This window comes from Rhinolophus hipposideros (assembly GCF_964194185.1).
Source record: "Rhinolophus hipposideros genome assembly, chromosome: 25".
Taxonomy (NCBI): domain Eukaryota; kingdom Metazoa; phylum Chordata; class Mammalia; order Chiroptera; family Rhinolophidae; genus Rhinolophus; species Rhinolophus hipposideros.
Window position 1 is genome coordinate 21,430,036 of NC_138071.1, and position 19,017 is coordinate 21,449,052.

Sequence of the window (19,017 nt, forward strand, 5' to 3'; positions counted from 1 at the left end):
ACGGAGTCTTATAGTAAAATAAGACTGGATCTTGTATTAATTTTTGCTCCAAAAACTCATTAGAGCTAATTGTCTGGCTAGTCTTATTTTCGGGGAAACACGGTAATTCTGGCTGAGCAAGGGAAGAGAGAAAAGAATAAAAAGCATGGAACAAAGGAAGAGAACAGAATGCCGATCAGATTTAAGAGGGGCAGAATCCAACAATGAGGGATATTGTAAAGATTGAGGTAGGTAGGAGCACTGGTTCAGTTCAAGGGGCTAAGAGGCCTCAAATTTAGATTGGTCCCTGAAACTACCACTCTCTTCCAATGATCAGGATCCCCTTATTCTCCAAGCTTCCCTAGGGCTTAGTGCCCACGGGAGCAGGAAGCCCTTCCAGAAGAAGGGGACCAGAGCAGGCAGCCTCCCCTCACTGGCTCCGCCTCCCGCACCACGGGCCTCCCCGGAAAGGCCTAGCCTGTCAGTCTGGGGAGGAAGCTGAAGGAGGACTGACTCACTCACTCTGTCCCCAGCCACTCGGATCCTGGGTGGGCAGGCCCGCGCACAATGAGTCACCGAGAGCCGTGAATGCTATTCTGAGCTCTGCCAAGACCCGGATGCTCTTGTTGGCACCCTGGCACCCTTCACAGTTTCTCTCCTTCCTCGTCTGCCTGTCAGGAGACAAGTGCTGTAGGAATGGAAAATTTGAGCTATTTTAGCCCAGGACAGAAACTATGTAGCTCTTTCTATTCTTTCTGCTTCCCTTCTCGGTTCCTGGAAGTCACTGGTAGGAACCTGAAACTGAGAGCTACCTCCTTCCAAGCCCACTTGAGGTGGCCTTGCTAAGAAGTCATTCCAGGGGAGGGCAGGGCACACCTTGGGGAATTTCCCAAATGAATCACCTGGCTATTTATTTGGACTGGAAGCACCCAAGGAGTATGTAAGTGTAAGTTTTAGATTTTACAAGGAAAAGCACTGGTACCCACAGCTCTGCCTAAGTGTACAGTTAATTTCTCAATCTATCCAGCTCCCATACAGTCCGTGACGACCTACATCCACGCAGGCCATATAAAGAGCTAAATGCTGTATAGACTATGTCGAGCCCACAAAATGCTGTTGGACTCAGATACCAGGAATTTAAATAAGACTGTGCTTTTGTAATATCTTCGTACTACTCTGTATTAAATTGCAAGAGGATCCACAGGGGAAACTCAGCCATCCCTTATTCTCTCACTGTCGGTGTCACAGACCCTTGAGGACGGGTACTTGGAAAAGCAAAGGTCATGCTCCAGGAAGATGAGAAGTGGAGGCATTCCATTAACAAATATTTACTGAATATGAGGAAGGCATGGGCGGGGGGGCTACAACGATGAAGGAGGCACCTTCAGGAGATGAAATCTAGCAGAAGAGATAAGATATGTACACAAATCAGTTTAAGTAAGCACAGAGTCCTACAGGATGCGAGGAAGGAGATTCACCTGGTTTGATGAAAGTCAGGCAGGATTCATGAACTGAGCCTTGGACAACAAGTACGGTTCCCAACAAGGGGAGACAGAGGTGATACGAAAGGTACAGAAAACTGTCTCATTTTTCTACAAGAATGTGGGGAGGGAAAACTGGAGAGGCACCTTGGGTTTGGACAGGCCGTCCTGTAAACGACAAACTTACAAGCCTGGGCTTGACCCAGTCAGTGTGGAGACTCACTGAAGCCCCTCGACTGGGTGAGAATCATGATCACATCAGAGCCTCCACAAGCCCAGTCTGGCAATGGCCTGCAGGATGGAGCAAAAGCGAAAGAAATCAGAGGTGGAGAACTAGTGTTTTATTTCAGGTGGGAGTAACAAAGGTCTGAACACAGGCGGTAACGATGGAGCTAGAAAAGGTGTGGACAATGTTATGGACGTGATGAAACAGACTGAATTTTCACTGGATGTGAGGAAATGAGAGAGGGAGAGAAAGACATCAAAACAACTCTGGACAACTAGAAACCACCAGAGATATACATATTTTTTTTTCAACTAGAAAAAGTGATTTTTAAGCCAGCAAGACTGAGAAAATGACAGTGCCATTAACAGGCTTATGAGGAGGAGGAAGAGATTTGGTGGGTGGTTCTCCCTTGTGAGTGCTGAGAGGTCCTGCAAATGCCCAGAACACAGACGAAAATACTTACGGGAGAGATCAGGGTGGAGTGACAGCTGGGACTTATCCACATGGGGGGACAGTGGAACACAGCAAAGAAAAGCATTCTGAAGGTGGAACTAACAAAATGAAGACCTACATTTAAAGAACGGAAGAAACAGAAACAAAATGGGGGAAAGCAAAAAGAATGAGTGTTTATCAAGTCCCAACCATATTCTTGTGCTCAGAGATTTGCATATATTGTTATCTGTGAAGTATTTCTTCCACTTTACGGATGAGAAAACTGAATCTCATATTAATCCACCAAACAACCCAGATGCCCACATCTGAAATCCCAGAGTCATTCTCTCCAAGCCCATCTCCTTCACCTCTCACAGTCTGTTGCAACATGACTTGTTAATTCTACCTTCAAATCTTCTTTGACTCTAGTCTCTTCCTCCAACCTTACTTTAGGTCTTCAATTCTTCCCTGCTTAGGCAATATCCTCCTATCTCCAGGTCTCCACATTCATGGTCTTACCCATCCTTCCCTACCACCCAAGTGTTCTAACACAAATCTGGTTCTCACAAAGCCTTCAGAAGCTCACAAGGCCCTTGATAAGATGTTCTACTAACTCTGTAGGATGCTGGCCCCTCAGTTGTAAGCACTACACGCTCCAGCCTCACAGACTTACCTGTGGTTCATAGAATTCAGCCACCTTCCCATGTCTGCACATGTTCCCTCTCTTTCAAGACTATCTCCTACAGTTTTTCAAGAGCAAATCAGGGATCATATCTTTAAGTTGTACTAATCTTCCCAGGGGCCCATTTTCTGTACTCCTCACTGCCCTGACCATACCCCCATCACACTACAATATTTAATCCATATGACGGTCTCACTGAATTAGCAGTAGTTTGGGGGCAGGGGTTTTCTTTTATATACTGGGGTCTGATACTCAACATTTCCCGGAAGAATTAATAAAACAATCAATTCAAATGCAAGTCTAATTCTGAGGTTCACATTCCTTCCACTATACTATAAAGTCAAAGAGTAGACAAAGAAACAAGATAGCGTAGGATGACAAAAAAGCAAAAGGCCATCTATGAAAAACCCACAGTTAACATCATACTTAACGGTGAAAGACTGGATGCTTTCTTCCTTAGTTCAGGAGCAAAATAGAAATGGCCACTCTCATCACTTCTATTCAACAGTGTACTGGAGATTCTAACTAGGGAAATTAGGCAAGAAATAAAGGCATATAGACAGGAAAGGAAGACGTAAACTATCTCTAGTCCCAGATGAAGTGATCACACATATAAAAAATCCTAAGGAATCCACAAAGGAATTATTAGAACAATAAACAAGTTCAGCTAGGTTGCAAGGAAATAAGATCAATATACAAAAATCAATTGTATCTCTATATACTAGCAATGAACAATATGAAATGAAATGAAACAAATAATTCCATTTATAATAGTAGCAAAAAGATAAAAAAATACTTAGGAATAAATATAACAAAAAAAGTACAGGACTTGTATACTGAAAACTATGAAACATCATTGAAAGAAATTAAAGATCTCAATAAATGGAAAGACATCCCATATTTATGGACTGGAAGGTCTAATATTGTCAAGATGACATTACTCCCCAAATTGATCTACAGAGTCAACATGATTCCTTTCAAAATTCCAGCTGCCTTTTTTCTTTTTTGCAGAAATGAACAAACTGAGTCTAAAATTCATGTGGAAATGCAAGGGACAGAATCACCAAATCAAAACTGAAAAAAGAAAAACAAAGTTGGAGGACTTATACTTCCTGATTTCAAAACTTACTACAGACACAGGGTAATCAAGATTGTATGGTAGTGGTATAAGGACAGACATATAGATCCATATAGACACATAGATCAATGAAATAGAATTAAGAGTTCAGAAATAAACCCTTACATTTATGTGACCTTACATTTATGTGACCTTGATCTTTGACAAGGGTGCCAAGACAATTCAATGGGGAACTCATTGTCTTTTCAACAAATGTTGCTGGGACAACTGGATATCCACGTGCAAAACAATGAACCTGCATTCCTACCTAATACGATATACAAAGTTAACTCAAAAGAAATCATACACCTAAAGGTAAGAGGTAAAACAATAAAAGTCTTAGAAGAAAACTTAGGAGTAAATCTTCATGACCTTGGGTTTGGCAAAGATATCTTATAAAGTTCGTGTTGCACCACTTTGCTTTTATGAAAGAACTACATTAATACCTGTTTCTGGTAACCAAAAGAAATCCGAACAGAATTTTTGCTTTTACAAAAAAAAGCTGTTACCATGTTGTCTTTGGTAAAAGCAAAGTAGCCTAATGCAAACTTCTGGAAAGTGGGCGATACCTGTATACCCAAGAGACCTGAAAACATATAGCCACACAAAAACCTGTACACAAATGTTCATAGCAGCATGATTCATAATAGCCAAAAAGTGGTAATAACCCAATGTCCATCAACTAATAAGTGAATAAACAAGATGTGGTCTATACATACAATTCAGTCATAACAAGGAAGGAAGAACTGATATATGCTATAACACAAATGAGCCTTTTTTTCTCCATTGTGCTTGCAGGATTTTAATTTATGGAGGTGACTGGGTGATGACCCGGACAGGTCAATGCCACTGAAAGCAGATTTTCGTTACTTACAGTTCCTGAGAGGAGGGCACAGCACTGCCACACAAGACCACAGGGAAACTCCAGTTTGAGTCCGGAGGCGGAAGCAGCAAGCCAGAGCCTGTATTGTGTTTTCTGCAGGAAAGGCAAGGCAGGACAGGGTCAGGACGGCTGGTCTGAGTAACTGGTGGGCTCTGGGAAGGGGCTATCCCGAGGTGTCTGGTACCTGGCTCTGGGTTGATTTAGGCCACGACAAATATTGGCTTGGTGCGTGAGAGTTTGATAAAGATGTTTGGTTGGGGTGTGGGTCGTTTGCATAGGAAAAGTGTGCTCCAGAGTAAGTCCCTGTCTAGCTCTAATAATTGGATAGCCCTGCTTGGAGCAGTCTCTGCCCTGGTCAGCGAGGTCACAAATGCCGGAGTGTCAAAATGAGAAAATTTTTAAAATGTAGTTAATATGGTTGACCCTCTGATGAATGGATGCCAAATAAACAAATACAGAATCTAAGAAAACCCAGTTAGAACAGCCTTGAAAACATTATGCTACAGTGAAAGAAGCCAATCACAAAAGACCACATATTATACGATTCCATTTATGTGCAATGTCCAGAATAGGCCAAACCCATAGTACAAGATATAACTCAGTAGTAACCAGGAGCTGGGTTGAGAGGAGAATAGAGTGACTGCTGATGGGTATGGGGTTTTTTTGGGGGTGATGAAAATATTCTAAAATTAGATAGTAGTGATACATGCAGCACTCTGTCAATATCGCCAAAACCACTACACACTTTAATTGGGTGACTTGCATGGTATGTGTAAGTTATATCTCAATAAAGTTATTATTTTTTTAAAAAGAGACAAGGCAAGAAGACGTTTAAGACTATCACAAATAAGACATCAGTGGAAGAGACATGTCGCCACTGTTTACAATGAGATCTCTGGTCTCCCAGATTTTATAGCTAGAGATAAGGGTTCACGACGCAAGATCTCAAAATTAACTCAGTAGACAAGAATCAGTTGTACTATCTCACCAGGACAAGAACACCATAAAAACACTGGTTAACAAGATTATTCTAAGAGTTGAGCATGGGGCAGACAGGAGCAGGGCAAGACTGGAAGGAGAAACACCAAAAATAAGGCTGTGAAGAGGAAGGGGCTTAGAAATCAAAATAAGAGATGAATGGGAAAAGCAAGAGAGAACGAATCAGCATCACCTGAAGGCTGACGACAAAAAGAAGGGAAAAGATGTGTCAAAAGTGACCCTGAAGGCTGTGAGCGTGGGGGAACAGATGGTGTTGCCACTGACAGTTAAAGAGAACCCAGAAAATGTGAGAATTATGCCCAAGTCCAGGACTCATGGTCCAGTAATAAGAGAGAGCTACTTAACCAATAAGAATCTAAATATGGGGGTGCTGGTTAGCTCAGTGGGTTAGAGCGCAGTGCTGGTAGCACCTAGTTTGATGGTTCAAACCCCACATGGGCCACTGTGAGCTGTGCCCTCCTTAAAAGAAACAAACAAACAAAAACAACATCCAAATATGCCTTGATGCCAAAAGGTCACTCGAAGTCATTTTAAGCAGCTTGGGTAGTGGGTTTGCAGGGACTGGGTTAGAGAATGAGCTATATTAAATTGTGTTGCAGGTAGGACATCCTAGGGATCTCCAGGCAATTTAAGATTAGAAAATGAGTAACAAATTGAGACTAGAGATAAATATTTGGTAGTCGCCTGTAGGTTTGGGGTAAATATGAAAAGTGAACTTTCTAAAGGAAGCACTGGAACTACAATAGAGAAAATTAAGCATTAACTAAGTTCTACCTTCCACTTACCAGGCACGCTAGGAGGGGATTTCTCAAAATGATTAGATGGTAATCCTGACTTTCTAGAGTGTTGTAGACGGGGTGAAGACAAGTCTGAAAATAGAGTAAGAACAAGAGTCTCAGGAATACAGAAGATGAAACAATTTTGTCCAGAGAGTTTTCTCCCAAGGATTGAAGGGAATGAGGATTAGAAGGGAAAAGGGAAATCAAGTTCAAACAATGAGAAGATAGTCAACAACTTCATCAGTAAAGAACAGGACTCCCAGACTTGATCAGAAATCAATAGCTGGGAGAATAGTTTCAATAAAAGTTTAAGATCAGAAGCCTAAAAAGCTGAAAGGGAGAGACGGACATGGTCTTCAAATATATCAAGAGAAAATACACATCTTCATTCCTTTGGAAGGAAGAATTAGGACCAATGGAAGTAATTACAAGATTTCCACTCAGTATGTGCACAAATTTTCTAACAATTAGAGCTTTTTCCACAACGGCATGGCCTCACAAGGGAGAGTGTGCTCTATCTCTGAAAGAGTTCATTTCCAAGTACAGATCCACGTTGTGACTAGCTGTTAGGATGACATACAGGAATTCAGACACCAGGAAGGAGGAAAAACAAGCTCCCTTGGACTCTGACCTCCATAATTCAAAGCTGGAGTCCAGATTAGGGGAGGAATAGATGGTGAACAAAAAAAACGTTTTCATGAGTAGATCACCCGGGTTTGCTGGGTAGACCTCTGGGTTTGCTGGGTAGACCATCCAAGTTTGTGTAGGTAGGCCATCCATTTGGAGAACTTGTTCACTTTTCATCGTAGAAGGGATGGTAGTAGTAAGGTGTAGAGGGGATGGTCGAAGATCTCAATTGAGAGGTCTGTACAGTTTAAGAACTGAAGGGAAAAAAAGATGGAGAGAAACTAATCAAAGGAGTGGGGTTTAGAGTGCCGTTTATTCCTCTGAGAGACAGAGAACTGTCCAAGTAGAGAAACTCCAGACCATCTTGATCTGTTTTGTGAACACAGGTTGTCATCAGTCATCAGTGGTGAGAGGAGCCTGGGGGCAGAGGGAACTGAGAATATAAGAGAGAATAACTAGCCAGGAGGGTTTTTAAACTAATAGATATAAAGTAATAATGAAATAAAGAACATGAAGCACTCCTGGTGCTGAAAAGTACAGCCGGCAAAGTCTTTGGAACTTTGTCTCCCCCTGCTGACCAGGAGGTACCCACGGCCAGAGATACGGAAAAGGGTTTACTTGTGAGCTGTTTCTTGGGGGCAGGAGGGAATAGGAGGAAAACATAAATATAAAAAATCTCTTCTCTATTAGAACCACCACAATCCTGCAGCATTAAATGAGCTAGTAAGAAGTAACACAGAAAAAAAAAAAAAAAAAAAAGAAGTAACACAGGCTGAGCCAAAGAATAGACGGATGTGGGCAGGGGAACAGCAATGTGTCACTCCTATGGACCACTCTCGCTCGTCTTTTCTCTAAAAGGTTCTACTCTAAACCAACCCATCCCTTGATCCAGAGCGTTTCACCAGCCAGTAAATAAGTGATGGCAGAGAACAGGGCTGGGGGTGTATTCAGGGGGCTTTGCTCTTGTTTTAACTTCATGAGGGACCTTTCCATCAGTCATGACACAGGCTTGTTTCTCAAGAGTTCTGTTCAATGACTGGGTGAATACCGGGTTTCCCCGAAAATAAGACCGGGTCTTATATTAAGTTGTGCTCAAAAAGACGCATTAGGACTTATGTTCAGGGGATGTCATCCTGAAAAATCATGCTAGGGCTTATTTTCCGGTTAGGTTCTATTTTCGGGGAAACATGGTATGCAGCACTTATATTCCTCCAAGAGCTTATTCACAGAATCATCTACGTGAATTCAGCTAGTTGTACAAACAATGATAAAACCTATTTCATGACTATGGACCATTTGGGGAAGGATCTCTCTGCTGCTTCCCCCTCCCAGCCCTACCCTCCTGGCTCCAGAGTGGTGGTTCTTTCCTTTATGAGCCCATTAACATCTTCATACCAAGAAACAAAGGCCAGCTGCGTGTGTGCTATTCCTTAGGCACCATTTTTAATGGGAATCAACTGCAAAACTGTTACGTTCCTGTAAGTTTCTATGGTGAGGCTAGGAAAACAAAACGCTAAATAAAGAAGCAAATGGACACACCCACACAAAATCTAGGACTCTCGTATCCTGATGTCACTCTTTAGGGCATAATAATAACTATTAAACAAGGTGAAGGCCTTTGAAGTTCTCAGATGTAAGGTTTTACATAAATACATTTATCACATTAAAATTCACAACATTCCCACCAAACAGGGTGGCCCTTTTATTAGCATTGATGAAGTTATGGGATGACAACTTGCTTATGATAAAGGAAATTTAAAATAGTTTCAAGGGATTTTGCTACTTTTTATATAATTTCTAAAAGGGCAAAGCAAATTATTTCTTTAATCAAAGGGCAGTAAAAAGCTGACTAATGACATTTTAGAAGCAAGACCCTCATTTCGAAGTGAATTCAACAGTCACTAGAAAGAAGCGTGGGGGTAGGGAGGGGAAGGCAAGGAAAAAATAAACAAGAAAAATGTTTAAAAGAAACTACAAGAGAAAGGGGAAAAAGGAAAGAAGAGGCGAGGACATTGGTAAAGAGGAAAGCGACAGACCTGGCTAAGGTGGGAGCATGAAACAATCCCACCTCCACTAGCCAGGTGCCCGGAAGGAGGGAAGAGAAGACAATTGTAAGAGTTTCTTAGGGGGCAGAATCCTCCTGAGCCTCAGCCAGGACCAGGAAAGAGGGAAGAGGTGTTTTTTTAAAAGGGAAAACCTGGAGCAGAAGGCACTGCAGTGAGAGGCTCAGGTGTGGGTGCGAGAGCAGCAATGAGGGGCTCTGGGGCCTCACTCAACCAGCGGTGAGAGCTGAAGGCCGTTTTCACACAAAGCCTCGTGGCGTCTGACAGGCCTGTTCACCCTCCCAGACTCTGGCCCTCGGAAAGAGGAGAGCAGTCACGCGATGTATAGCTGGGAAGGAAGCCTAGGATAAGATTAAGTGAAATGAGAAGAGGCCACAGGGCCTAGTGGGGAAAACAGTGAAGTCAAAAGGCCTGGGCTGTAGCTTAGTCTGGTTCTGTCACTTACTAGATGGTGTGGCCCTGGGCAGACCACTTAACCTCTGAGCCTGTTCTCACATCTACGGGATAGAGAGAGGAGCAAATAGGATGGCACTTGTTAAAGAGGCGTGCACATAGGAAGAATGATATTAGTGATGATGGCAAGACCACACCACTGGGTACAAAATTCCTTTCCAAGTATTAGACTTGAGATGTATGTATACTTGTATGTGCGTGTGATACTTATGTAACATAGTTACAGATAACATCTAGTTATGCATTAGTCACATATGAAAGTTACAAAAAACATGCTTACACATAGATGACCATTTAAGTGACCGGGATCATCTATGTTCACATATATAAACATCAGTATTTCATATTTAATCTAATTTATTCTGGATAGATGCTGAAATAAATTTAGTCACCAGAAATGATCAGGGCATTTAAGGAAAAGCAAAAGGACGATGAACCTGAATCTAAAAATACCAGAGGCCACATGGGAAGGTAAATCTGCTGTCTTGATTAAATGACTGCTGCGTCCTTGGACATGGAGCTGACTCCTTGATGCTCACAATTTAACTGAGGAAATGGCAATGTATCCAGAAACAACCAGAGAACAAAATAAGGCAGTAAAATCAATCAGCCTGGGGAAGGAAAGAACATTTGGAGCAGGGTAATCAGGAAAAGCTCCATGGAGGTGGGACATCAGGGGGTGAGAGGGATGAATAGAATTGGAATGGCAGCAGAAGGAAGAGGGACGGTCCAGGAAAAAACATGCAGTGGGAATAAAGACAGCAGCTTGACGCAGAGTCCCCCAAAGAGGCCCACCCTGTAACACATCATAATTAAAATGCCAGAGGTTAAAGACAAAGAGAATCTTAAAAGTAGCAAGAAAAGGGGGCCGACCCGGTGGCTCAGGCGGTTGGAGCTCCGTGCTCCTAACTCTGAAGGCTGCCAGTTTGATTCCCACATGGGCCAGTGGGCTCTCAACCACAAGGTTGCCAGTTCAATTCGACTCCCGCAAGGGATGGTGGGCTGCGCCCCCTGCAACTAGCAACCGCAACTGGACCTGGAGCTGAGGGGCGCCCTCCACAACTAAGATTGAAAGGACAACAACTTGACTTGGGAAAAAGTCCTGGAAGTACACACTGTTCCCCAGGAAAGTCCTGTTCCCCTTCCCCAATAAAACCTTAAAAAAAAAAAAAAAAGGTAGCAAGAAAAAAAAAGCAGTTAGTTACTTGCAAGGGAGCTCCCATAAGAGAGCTCATTTCTCAGCTAATTTCTCAACAGAAACTTTGCAGACCAGAGGGACTGGCACAAAATATTCCAACTGATGAAAAGCAAGGAACTCAACCAAGATTACTCTACCCAGCAAAGTTATCATTTAGAATCAAAGGACAGATAAAGAGCTTCCCAGACAGGCTGAGAAGGGCTTCTTTAAGAAGAAGAAGAAGAAAAATCAAAATATGAATAATATAATGTCAATAACCATAAACCTATCAATAATTATTTTCAATGTAAATGGATTAAACTCTCCAACCAAAAGGCAAAGGGTGCCTGGAGAACAAAACAAGACCTTGCATATGCTGCCTACAAGAGATCCACTTCAGATCGAGACACACAGACTGAAGGTAAAGGGATGGAAAAAGATATTTCATGAAAATGGAAATGAAAAAAAAGCTGGAGTGGGGGGGGGGTGGCCGGTTAGCTCAGTTGGTTAGAGCGTGGTGCTGGTAGCACCAAGATTGCCGGTTCGATCCCTGCATGGGCCACTATGAGCTGCGCCCTTCCTAAAAAAAAACCGCAACAATCTGGGGTAGCAATCCTTATACCAGGCAAAATAGACTTTAAAACAAAGGCTATCACAAGAGACAAAAAAGGACATTTCATATACAGTAGCCAAGATACGGAAGCAACCTAAGTGCCTATCAATAGACAATTGCTTGAAGAAGAGGTGTTATATATATACAATTGAATATTACTTGGCTATAAAAAAGAATGAAATCTTACTATCTGCAACAATATGGATGGACCTAGGGGGTATTATGCTAAGTAAAATAAGTCAAAAAGAGAAAGACAAATACCGTATGATTTCATTTATACGTGAAATCTAAAAAACAAAATAAACAAAACAGAAACAAACTCATAGATACAGAGAAAAAACTAATGGTTGCCAGATTGGGGGTGGCAGGTTTAGGGGCTGAGTGAAAAAGGTGAAGGGATTAAGAAGCACAAATTGGGAGTTACAAAATAGTCGTGGGGATGTAAAGTACAGCATAGGGAATATAGTCAATAATATTATAATAACTATGTATAGTATCAGGCGGGGGGATCACTCCACAAGTTATATAAATGTCTAACCACTACGCTATATACCTGAAACTAATATAATATTGAATGTCAACTGTAATTGAAAAATAAATTTTTTAAAAAGAGACAGCAGATTGAACAACATGGGATTTGTAATGGAGCAAAAAGCTCACCTTTCACTGTTGCTTAGCATTCTGGGAGAGCTGAGGAGAGGATAATGCAGTCTAGCCAGACAGCCAGATAACATGGCCTTTTGCTGCAGGAAGCAGTGTCGTAGGTTATGCAAGGTGAAGGGTCATTTACAGGGTCAGGGAGCCTCAGCCTGCATTGCCCACTTTCTACTCTTATTTTCCATCTAACACAATCAACATTTACTTAGCACCAACCATGCAAGGAACTAGGCACTGGAGAAAAAGAGCAACACTCCCCCTGGGGTGTAAAACATAAAAATAGGTAAGACAGGAACAGCAAAGCACCAAATAAGTAATGCTGTGAGGTAGGCTTGAAAGAAAATTAAGATTCAGAAAGGTGAGAGTTAAAAAGGTATTACAGGGGCGGCCGGATGGCTCAGTTGGTTAGAGCGCACGAGCTTTGAACAGAGTTGACCGTTGACCGTTCGATCCCCACATGGGCCAGTGAGCTGCGCCCTCCACAACTAGATTGAAGGCAACGAGCTGCCACTGAGCTGCCAGAGGGGCGGCCAGATAACTCAGTTGGTTAGTGTGAGCTCTCAACAAGGTTGCCGGTTCAATTCCCACGTGGGATGATGGGCTGCGCCCACTGCAACTAAGATTGAAAACTGAAAATGGCGACTGGACTTGGCGCTGAGTTGTGCCCTCCACAACTAGATTGGAGGACGACTTGGAGCGGATGGGCCCTGGAGAAACACACTGTTCCCCAATATTCCCCACTTCATAAAAAAAGGGGGGTATTACAGATGAGAAGTGTGAATCGACAAGAAGGTATGCACCACGACGTGAATATACTTAACACTACTCAACTGTACATTTACAATGGTGAAGATGGTAAATTTTATGTTCTGTGTATTTGATCACAATTATATAATTTTTTAATTTAATACAATAAACAGGTGCTTCCTGAAAAAATTTTTAATTTTCTTTCTTTAAGAAGCTATGTATACACACTGCCATTTGTAGCAACAGTAAGCTGAGCGGTCTGACTGCAGAAGGGTCATGCAGAGGCAGTGGGAGATTCAGGAAAGAAGGAGATGTCCACTGCACTGGGAACACCTCACACCAGGGAGCACTTGATTCTCTCACCAAGGTTCTAATTTTCTGGTCCAAGGATGGGCTTCAAGTATGGGCCCATCGATGCCCTGTAATAAAGTTCAAATGTTTGTTCATGTGTATTTTGATCTAGGGAGAGAGTCAATGCCTTTCAGATTCTCAAAAGGGTTTATGACTTAGAAAACTTGAAAATCATTCATGTAGGCAATTGGCAGAATGGTCTGTGTGGAGACGAGATGGGGGTTTTGGTTACACAAGTTGAGTCCATTTCCCTTGAGATTCACGAGAGTATTTAACAAACTGATACCATACCTCTTTATGGTTTCTTTATTCACTAAGTATTTAACAGAGCTATTGGTAGATTGTAAGAGCAGCTCGACCGGGAAAGAAGGTGACACCTATTGTAGAAATAAAACTAGCAAAGGGTGAGCAGAGAACCCAGTGAAAGGGATAGGAGGTAAAGAGATTCAAAAAGTTAAAATGCCATGGAAACTGAGAAGGAAGAAACTCTTAGGAAAGATGAATTGGTTACCAGTGTCAAGTGCAAGAGAAGGATTAAGAAAGATAAAAAATGTCAAAAAAAGATCTCCCAATTCTATGACCTTCTGTTGGGGGATGAAATAAGAGGTCAGAGATTAAGGATAAGGTTCCCAACTGGGACACTTGAAGAGCAAAGGGCAGTGCTGATGATAATTATGTCAGATCATGAGGCATAAGCCAGGACTGTCCTGGGCAGACACACCTACAGTTAGTTAGCTGAGGAGGAAGTTCGTGGTACAGCCAGGAAGGCGGCAGATACCAACTCAGAGGATTTGGTCATGAAAAGATAAACGTTGAGCCAGAAGAACTACCGTGTTTCCCTGAAAATAAGACCTAGCCAATCAGCTCTAATGCATCTTTTGCAGCAAAAATTAATATAAGACCCGGTCTTACTTTACCATAAGACTGGGTCTTACATAAGACCAGGTATAATATAATATCTATAATAAAATAAAATATAACGCTGGGTCTTATATTAATTTTTGCTCCACAAGACGCATTAGAGCTGATTGTTGGCTAGGTCTTATTTTCGGGGAAACACGGTAGTACAGATAAGAAAAGGCTTCATTTATGACTTGTATGGAAGGCAGCGAGGACTTCTGGAGGTTTTAAAGGAGAAGGGAAAGAGAGCATGAGAGCGTCTTGCATCCTCCATCCCCCTGAACACCATGCACGCAGAGGGCCCTCAGACATTTCCTGCATGAATGTTGACAGTGCGACTCCCATCCTCCAGGAAGCAGGAAGGATCAGAACAAGCAGGAAGGGGGAGAGGCCTTTCTTCCTTTGAAACTGTGCGAAAGGAGAAAAGAAAATGTATGACAAGAAAGGGCAGGCCAGAGCATTTTATTTCAACCTAGGCAGCGTGAGAGATCAAGCTGTCAGAGAAGAATGCATTTCCATTTCCAAAGGCACCTCACTACTGCCTTCTCATCAAGGGGAAAAAAAATCAGTAAAGAAAGTGAAGTTAACTCTTAGGAGTTCTTTAAAGCTAATTCTTATGCAGATTGTCAGAACTAGAGCAATAAGGAAATATAGCCATCGTGCAACATATAATTTCCTTCAGTGCTGAGCAATTATTTTATTAATTTCATTTCAGGTACAGCTTGGGGGCTACAGAGAGCTCAGGTTGACCTCGGTAAGAAAACAATGATCAGTGTTGGAAAGAAGTGACCCTGGCAACTATGTTGGGGGAGAGAAGACTCAGCCAAATGTCAAAAAGAGGTTAAACAATCAAAATGGGGTTCATCTACAGACGTTTCTTAAATTACAACTAGGCAACTCATCAAAACTTAACAGAATCTTACACAAGAAGAAGGCTTTCACAGAACATAACAGAAATAGGGCCATCCCATCACCCAGAAGGGGAGCTGTACAGTCTGGCAACACTGTGGTCAATGAGTGGTCACTAGGGAACACTCAATAGCAGGAAAGCATATGATATGAATCACATTCGAAAACGCGGAGCTCAGCATATGTATTTAAATAACCAGATAGACAGATCTTTATTATAAAAGTCAGTTTATTTACCCTTCCTGCATTTCATAGTTTCCCTTTCTGTCAGTCATGAGCAATTAATTAGCTGATTGGAAATCTGCTTGATTAAATAACATCAACAATTCACAAACGCACATTTCAGAGTAAAAAGCAGGAGCTTGAAAAATATTCCCTAACCCAATGCAAATTAGGCAACCCTCAAAATTGCACATCCCCCCAGTTTGCTTACATAATTTAAAGTATATGTACAGAATGACCTTAACATATTGACAATGGTATAGAATTGATAGCCACGAAGATGTATACTCCACAAACTTCTAAAGTATAGATTCCTAGACACCTCTCGGGCCCTAGTAACCCATTAACGGGATTCAGTACTAGCACACACCTAATGCTCGCTAGGACAAAGTCTTTCCTTTTTCTCTAATTCTTGTCTTCAGCTGAGGCAACTCCAGGAATCCGGCTGTGACACAGAAAGAGCCTCTGAGAACAGGGCTGCCGCAGATTAACTTCCTCGTGGATTCTAAAGGTCCCAAACAGCACATCTGGGGTTGGGTACTTCAGCTGTGGGTCACACGGTGGAATGTTCACGACAACTGATAAACCTTATAGTCCTTGAAAGGATAACTAAATACTTCCAGGAGTCAGAGTTAATTTAGAACGAAGATGGAAGAGAACACGTTGACAATACTTTGAAGATATTTCTGCTTCTTGACCTGAACCACTTAGATCGGATGCAGAGCGACTGAGCCAATCAACAGGCTGTGGAATTTTTCCCACCATTGGTTACAAAGGCGTTCTTGGTCCAAGGCTGGCTTACGCTGGGTTCAGCTTGGGCACTTTATCAGGATTTGATGTTTCACAGAGGAGCCACTCTCTGCAAACTCATTATCAAAGCAAAATGCAACGGGCCTTTACTATTCATGGAGCCCATCCTTATATAAACATGCATGGCTGCCTCGTGGTCACTCAGCTTTCCAGGCTGGAGAACAAGCGTCCAAGTCCAATATACAATATAGCATTTAAGGTGAAAGGGACAAACAAAGACACTGGCAGATTCACAGGCCACTTGTACATTCATGAAACAACAACAACATAAATCTTCGGCGATAATTCCTGTAGTGTAGCAAATCAGCCCAGCCTCCACTCCGGTCGGCATCTCAGGTGGTTGAGACTGTTGAAAGAGGCTCAGCAATCTGAGGTTATGTTGGAGTTCTTAAGACAACCCCAAAATAGGATGAATTAAAAGAAATAATAGTCCTGATGTGTCTCCTAACATTCTTGTTCTTTTGTGGGCACCAGTCACTCACTCAATATGTGAGATTGTCGTCTTTGCATAAGAGAGCGTATTTCCCTCACTATTAATGGTGAAATAAATAGAATTGTACAACTTGTCTGTGAAGAGAAAAAAGCATTAAATGTGCAGTAACAATTTTGTTAATCCTGTTGGAGCACTGTTTATAATAATGAATTTTAAAATTACATTCATTTTAACTTTGTACAAAGCTTAATCTTCAATGAATTAGAAGACATTTTGAAAATTACAGTTAACATTACAAAATAATGTTACATTACAGTCTCAAAAAAACAAAAAAGAGAACACAAATTAAATAATTCGCTTGAGGTGGAACAGAAAATTGATCTGGTGCTCAGATTAAACAGTTTCTTATGACAGCTCCAGTTTCTTTCTATTACAATTTCTAGTATGATCATAACAGCAGGTTCATCAAGAGAAATTTCCCTCTACTTAGCATGGATGGCAGAAGTCGAACACATGACCCAGGAGGGAACATTCTTAGAAGCTAGAAGGCAGTCAGGCAGAAGAACGCATCTTTTGTGTAACGGAGTCCGGAAGCACCGGGGAACTGCAGGTGCCCAACTAGCGCCAGGACTCCTTGGACAAGACTGTCGTGTCTGGACTTGGGACGACTGAGACTGCCTCCAATTAGGGTGCCCTCGGTTTAGGGACAGGATACTGGACGCATCCCCAGGTGGGTGAAGCTGTCCCCGGACTCTCTCCAGGAGTCAGTCTTGCACACCATCTCACCGATCAAGTGACAGAGTATGTCAGAGACTTAATCAACGGAGCAACGTTTTAAAGCACAAGGCCTTATTCTATGCTGGCTATTTCCCGGAAAGTACAAAAATTCCAGCCAAGGACACCTAAGGCACAACAGTTATTTTCTCAAGAGATTCAAGGTTCTGTTTGGAACCGACACACCAGAGTGTCAATTACAGCGGTGCTTCTGGTTTAACCCTACGTGGCTTGACATACACTATAACTTCCTTCAGAAATCCGAAATTGCATTTAACAGATAGAGACTGCCCTGGAAGAGTACCCTGATTAATGGCTGGTGATACGTTAAATAAGTCTCCTGTCATTTTTTCTGGAATTATAAATGACAATACTCATTAGACTCAGGTCAAGGGCAAACTAAGGGCCCTTTCTCTCCTTGAAAAGCAATGTGTCTTAGACTAATAAAATTTTACTTTTCACAAAAGGGTCTTTAAAAGCAATCAGCAATTTTGCTGGTTTAAGAAGTGATTTAAGTCAATGATTTGAACTAAATTAATAAGAAAACCTACTAGTTAAAAAGTGGGGGGGAGGGGAGCACACACTTACCATGAGAATGAAAAAGTAGAAAACCCACATCCATCCTAGGTTGTCCTGGATCAAAGACACTAAATACTAAAAGGGAGAAAAAGCCATTACAATATAATCCTTTACAAATGAATAAAATGAAGTAGCTAACAAGTAAATTAAATGTGGCTCTTCTAGAAAATAAGAAGGGAGTTAGGATTTGTATAACATTTTGCAGTTTACAAAGCTCTTTTCACATACCTGTTGCTATTTAAGCTTTATTACTAATGGCCTTCATTTTGTAAGCAGGCAGAGTCCAAGTACAAACACTGCGCAACAGAAGCTATGAGTTCAGAAGGTTTATTTACTTCTATTTACTTTGTTATTAAGAGAGGAAGATGAACATAGTCAAGTCATTTCCATTTAACCCTTCTTTTTTCCAATGAAAAGTACTATAATTGATGCTTTCAAAAATAGTTTGTCTTTTAAGTATACCACTCATTTTTCAATTATGCTGTTTGCTCACAGGGTTATGTGTGACTTTAACATTCTACAGCATATTCTTTTACTTTCAATACTGAAAAGGGTCCAACAGCATTTAACCCATTTTCTTTTTTATTATGGTAAAATACATAACATAAAATTTGCCACTTTTCGGTGTACAACTTAGCAGCACCAAATACATTCCTAATGTTACACAAGCGTCACCACCATCTATTTCCAAAATTCTGCATCACCCCAAACAGAACCTCTGCACCTATTAAGCAGTAACTCCCTTTCACCCCCTCTCCCCAGTCTCTGGTAACCTCTAATCTGCTTTCTGTTTCTGAATTTGTCTATTCTGGATATTTCATGTTAAGTGGAATCACACGTATTTGTCCTTTTGTGTCTGGCTGACTTCATTTAGCATAATGTTTTTACACTTCAACCATGTTGCAGTACGTATCAAAACTTCATTCCTTTTCATGGCTAAGTATTATGCCATTGTATACATATACATGTTGTTTATCCATTCATCTACTGATGGACACTTGAGTTGTTTCCACCTTTTGGCTATTATGAATAATGCAATGAACACTGGATTAAAATTTTTCTTTCTTTTTAACAGCTTCATTGATGTATTTATAATTTACATAACAAAGTTCACCCACTTAACG

General features: G+C 41.6%; 1 protein-coding gene and 1 long non-coding RNA gene across 8 annotated transcripts in view; both read right to left on the reverse strand.

The window, feature by feature from the left end:
• Positions 1-4,893, reverse strand: part of LOC308492915 — a 51,541-nt gene extending 46,648 nt beyond the window's left edge. The window contains exon 1 of the long non-coding RNA XR_013992588.1: positions 4,792-4,893. This is a non-coding gene — a long non-coding RNA (uncharacterized lncRNA). The remainder of the gene's footprint in view (positions 1-4,791) is intronic.
• Positions 4,894-14,836: 9,943 nt separating this feature from the next.
• Positions 14,837-19,017, reverse strand: part of SLC37A3 (solute carrier family 37 member 3) — a 60,743-nt gene continuing 56,562 nt past the window's right edge. For 6 of the 7 annotated variants that reach the window (XM_081038406.1, XM_081038412.1, XM_081038410.1 and 3 more), the window contains 2 exons: positions 17,903-17,968; positions 14,843-16,674 (listed from right to left, as the gene is read on the reverse strand). In XM_081038406.1, the coding sequence (XP_080894532.1) occupies positions 16,582-16,674; positions 17,903-17,968 (159 nt within the window). In that variant the 3' untranslated portion in view covers positions 14,843-16,581. Of the gene's footprint in view, positions 16,675-17,902; positions 17,969-19,017 lie in introns of all 7 variants that reach the window. The other variant, XM_081038408.1, reaches the window with a different exon arrangement.